This window comes from Arachis ipaensis, chromosome B02 (genome assembly GCF_000816755.2).
Source record: "Arachis ipaensis cultivar K30076 chromosome B02, Araip1.1, whole genome shotgun sequence".
Taxonomy (NCBI): domain Eukaryota; kingdom Viridiplantae; phylum Streptophyta; class Magnoliopsida; order Fabales; family Fabaceae; genus Arachis; species Arachis ipaensis.
In genome coordinates this window covers 103,907,265-103,910,841 of record NC_029786.2, presented here as the reverse complement: position 1 = coordinate 103,910,841, position 3,577 = coordinate 103,907,265, and the positions used below count along the sequence as shown (strand labels likewise).

General features: G+C 29.4%; 1 protein-coding gene across 1 annotated transcript; it reads right to left on the bottom strand.

Annotated features, from left to right (window-relative positions):
- LOC110262423 (nuclear transcription factor Y subunit B-5-like) lies at positions 424-1,468 on the bottom strand. The gene has a single exon (XM_021116468.1). The coding sequence runs from the start codon at positions 1,341-1,343 to the stop codon at positions 816-818; it is 528 nt and encodes a 175-aa protein (XP_020972127.1). The 5' UTR covers positions 1,344-1,468; the 3' UTR covers positions 424-815.

Genomic DNA, 3,577 nt, shown 5'->3' with positions numbered 1-3,577 from the left:
AGAACTTGTAATGTAACTTTATTTTTTTAGCTTATTTTTTTAAAAAAAAATCTTAATCTAATTTGTTTATTTAACATGTTAGACAAATTAGACCTCCTTTCTATGTGTTAAAATTAAAAATTAAAAGGTTAAAATTCAAATAAGCAAAACAACTAAACCAACTCATTAGAAAGTTCATCATATCAAAGAAATTAAAGATAACTATGATATTCATTTACAGATAGATGGATGAAAGATTATTTAATGTAATATTTCCGTACACCACTACTAAATTAGGGCAAAAAGCAAATCTGGAAGGAATTGTTAATTAAAAAATTTTGATCTATATCATCATCATCATCAACAGAAATTAAAACTACTGTAGTAGACACACAAATATATATGAACCAAAAAATACAGGAAATAAAAAAACATATTAAATCATCATCCTTTTTATTATTGTGATAGTCCAAAATTCAACAACTAAGTTCATCATCTAATTCCCAAGCTACTATATGGTTATAATAAGTACCATCATCAAACTCAATAAATATTTCAAACCCTTAACAAATTAAAAGATCTGAAATTCATACATGCTTATAGATATACATAATATTGCTCATGATTTCACATTAACAACACCATATAGCACCTAATAGATTAATGATATATGAAATTAAACAAGTTAGAAAGAGATTAAACTACTAGAAATTAAAATTAAAGAAGTAGATGAAGTAATTAAGAAAAAGAACAAGAAGCTTGGAGTAGTGACAAATAGATACCCTTTCTCTTTAGTCCTAGATTTGGAGTAGTGTTTTCTTTTCTTGGCTATTATTCTAGTCTTCATCATCATCACCCCCATAACTACTATATTTTTCAATAAGATTATTATTATTTCTATTAGTAGTATTAATAACCTTAATATTATTTTGATTATTAGCTTTTTCACATTCCAATTCCCTAAACTTATGCAAGTACCTTTTGAGTGGCTCAGCATAATCATCAAACCCTAGAGTAGCCAAGGCCCAACAAATATCATCACCATTAACGGTCTTGCGCTTCTCCTTGTGACACTTGTCAGAAGCTTCACCGGTCACAAAGCTTATGAACTCAGAAACACACTCTTGCATAGTCTCCTTTGCTTCCTTTGAGATCTTTGCATTTGTTGGAAGGATTTGCTTCATGATTCTCCCAACATTTGCAATTGGAAGCAACCGATCTTGCTCTTTGATAACCCCACCATCATCTTGATGATTATGATGATGAGAAGAAGAAGAAGAGATTCCACTTGTTGAAGAAAATGTGATAGTATTGTTGTACTTAATATTAAAGGTTTGTGTTGATGAGACTATGTTATCACTCATTTTTTTTTCTTTTTTTTTTCTTTTTTCCCTAAAAGATGTGTGTGAGGGGTTTAGTTTAGTTTAGTCCTCTCAAACACAGACACGTTGCTCTAAGTGGTTGTCAAGTACTCAATTTGTATGCATATATATAGCTATATATAATTGAAGTTGGAGCCTTTCATATGCTTATGCAAAGTTATCAAGAAGTGTGTGTATGTGTATAATCAGCATTATTTTATAGGGTATAAAATATTCTCTCCCAATACTTTGGTTCAAATAATAGTTTGACATTAGTAGCTAAACAATATTTGTTATTGGTATATATGGTTGAGATATAACATAAATATAAAAATAAAATGATATAGAAGCATATTAAATAATGTTAAAGATCAGATAATATTATATGATAATATTAAAAAAAATTATTCTACCCTCCGAGAGATAAAGACAAATTAAAAAAAGAGCAATTTTACGAGACAAATTAAAACTGAATCATTAATCTAATTAAATTCTAAAAAAAACTACCAAAAATACTCATGAAGTTTATAAATGCGGACATAAACTAACGAAATTAACAATAATGTACTCATGAAATATGGATTTCGTACGATAAAAGTATACAAATCCTAATTTTTTGTTTATTTTTTTAATAAAATTCCCAAATTATTCGATCCTAATCCCATTCTACCGTCACTCTCTTTCTTCTCACTTCTTGTTCTCTCCTCACTTCTCACTCTCTCAAAAATCCTCACAGAGTCACAGACTCCCCTCCTACCTCTTTATTGTCGTCCGCCACCCACCTTCTCCGTCACTGTCAATCTCCCTTCCTCTCACTCTTAAGTTGACTACAACACCTTCGTCGCGTGCCTGTGACCCAACCTGAGGAGAACGTTGCCGTGGCGTGCCTGTCTCAGCTGAGGAGAACATCATCGTGGCGCACCTGACCCAGTCAAGGAGAACACCGTCGTCACGTGCCTGAAAAGAGAAAGGGGTCGTGGTGCTGTTGCATGCAGAAAGAGAGCTCAATAAAGAGAAATTGGAGAAGAAAAGGAGGCGGCGCTGTGGATGGAGGTTCTGCCATCGACGATATTATAGCCAAAAAAAGGTATTTCTTGTTTTTAAACATTTTTTTATTTTATTTTTCTTCTTTTCAGTGATTGATTTAGTTACTAGCTATTAAAAATATACTTTCTATTTTTTTTTTAAATTTGCTTCTATTTATTATGAAGGCTGAGACAAAAGATTCGGTTGATGGCTAATTTTGCTTTTGATTTTTCTAAAATAAATTTTAAATTAGATGAATGGATTTGTTGGTTTTTGATGGTCGTCGATGATTGTTTCTACTTCTGGTTTTGTTAAAGTAAATTGAAATTGGATGAATAGATTTAAAATTTTTATGTTTTGGGTATTTTTTGGTGTTTGATTAAGTTAGTTTGAGTATAGATTGTAAACTTATGATTGAACCTATTGAGGTCCGATCCTCCACCAACGCCATTGATTTCAACCTGGTATATTGTAGCAGTAGTTTTGAACTCCATGGCAAGAGTTTTAAAAGTGTAAATTGAATTATGAAAGGTTGAAAAAGTGATTAAGATTGAGGGTGGGGTAGTTTAAAAATTTTATTAAAACATCAACAAAAAATTAAGATTTAGATATTTTTATCGTACGTAATCTATATTTTATGGATACAACGTTAATTTTCTTAACTTATAGATACTTTTGTCTTCATAAATTTTATAGATATTTTTGGTAATTTTTTCAATTCTAAAACCGTCATTAAAAACTATCTAAACTTTATCGATCTCTGAACCATACGGGACTTTAACATATATGTTTTTCTTCCTCCAAAATGTCTCTTTCTCTTTTGTTTCAAAACAACTATATGTAAAACATTACTTATCTCAGAGAAGAATTTTACTTTCATCAAACTATTCCTCTATTCAAAAATAGATTAGTTCAAAACTAAATTAATTAGAATGTTAGAATATAATTTTTTTATATAAAGATAACGCACATATAATATCTTAGGGCGTGTATGTTTTGAACAAAATAATTTTAAATTTGATTTATTTAATTTATAATTAATTAAAATGAATTGAATTGAAAATAAATTAAACTGAAAATGAATTATTGTATTTGAAACTAACTATGTAAAATTGGAACTTATTTAAAAAAAATTGATATAATGATATTTAATTTTACATCATTTAAACTACTCTCAGGCCGTTGTTTGATTGTTGTTGGGTCATGGTTGG

Excerpts from the sequence above, each read along its gene's own strand:
- LOC110262423 (XM_021116468.1), bottom strand. The coding sequence starts at position 1,343 with ATGAGTGATAACATAGTCTCATCAACACAAACCTTTAATATTAAGTAC.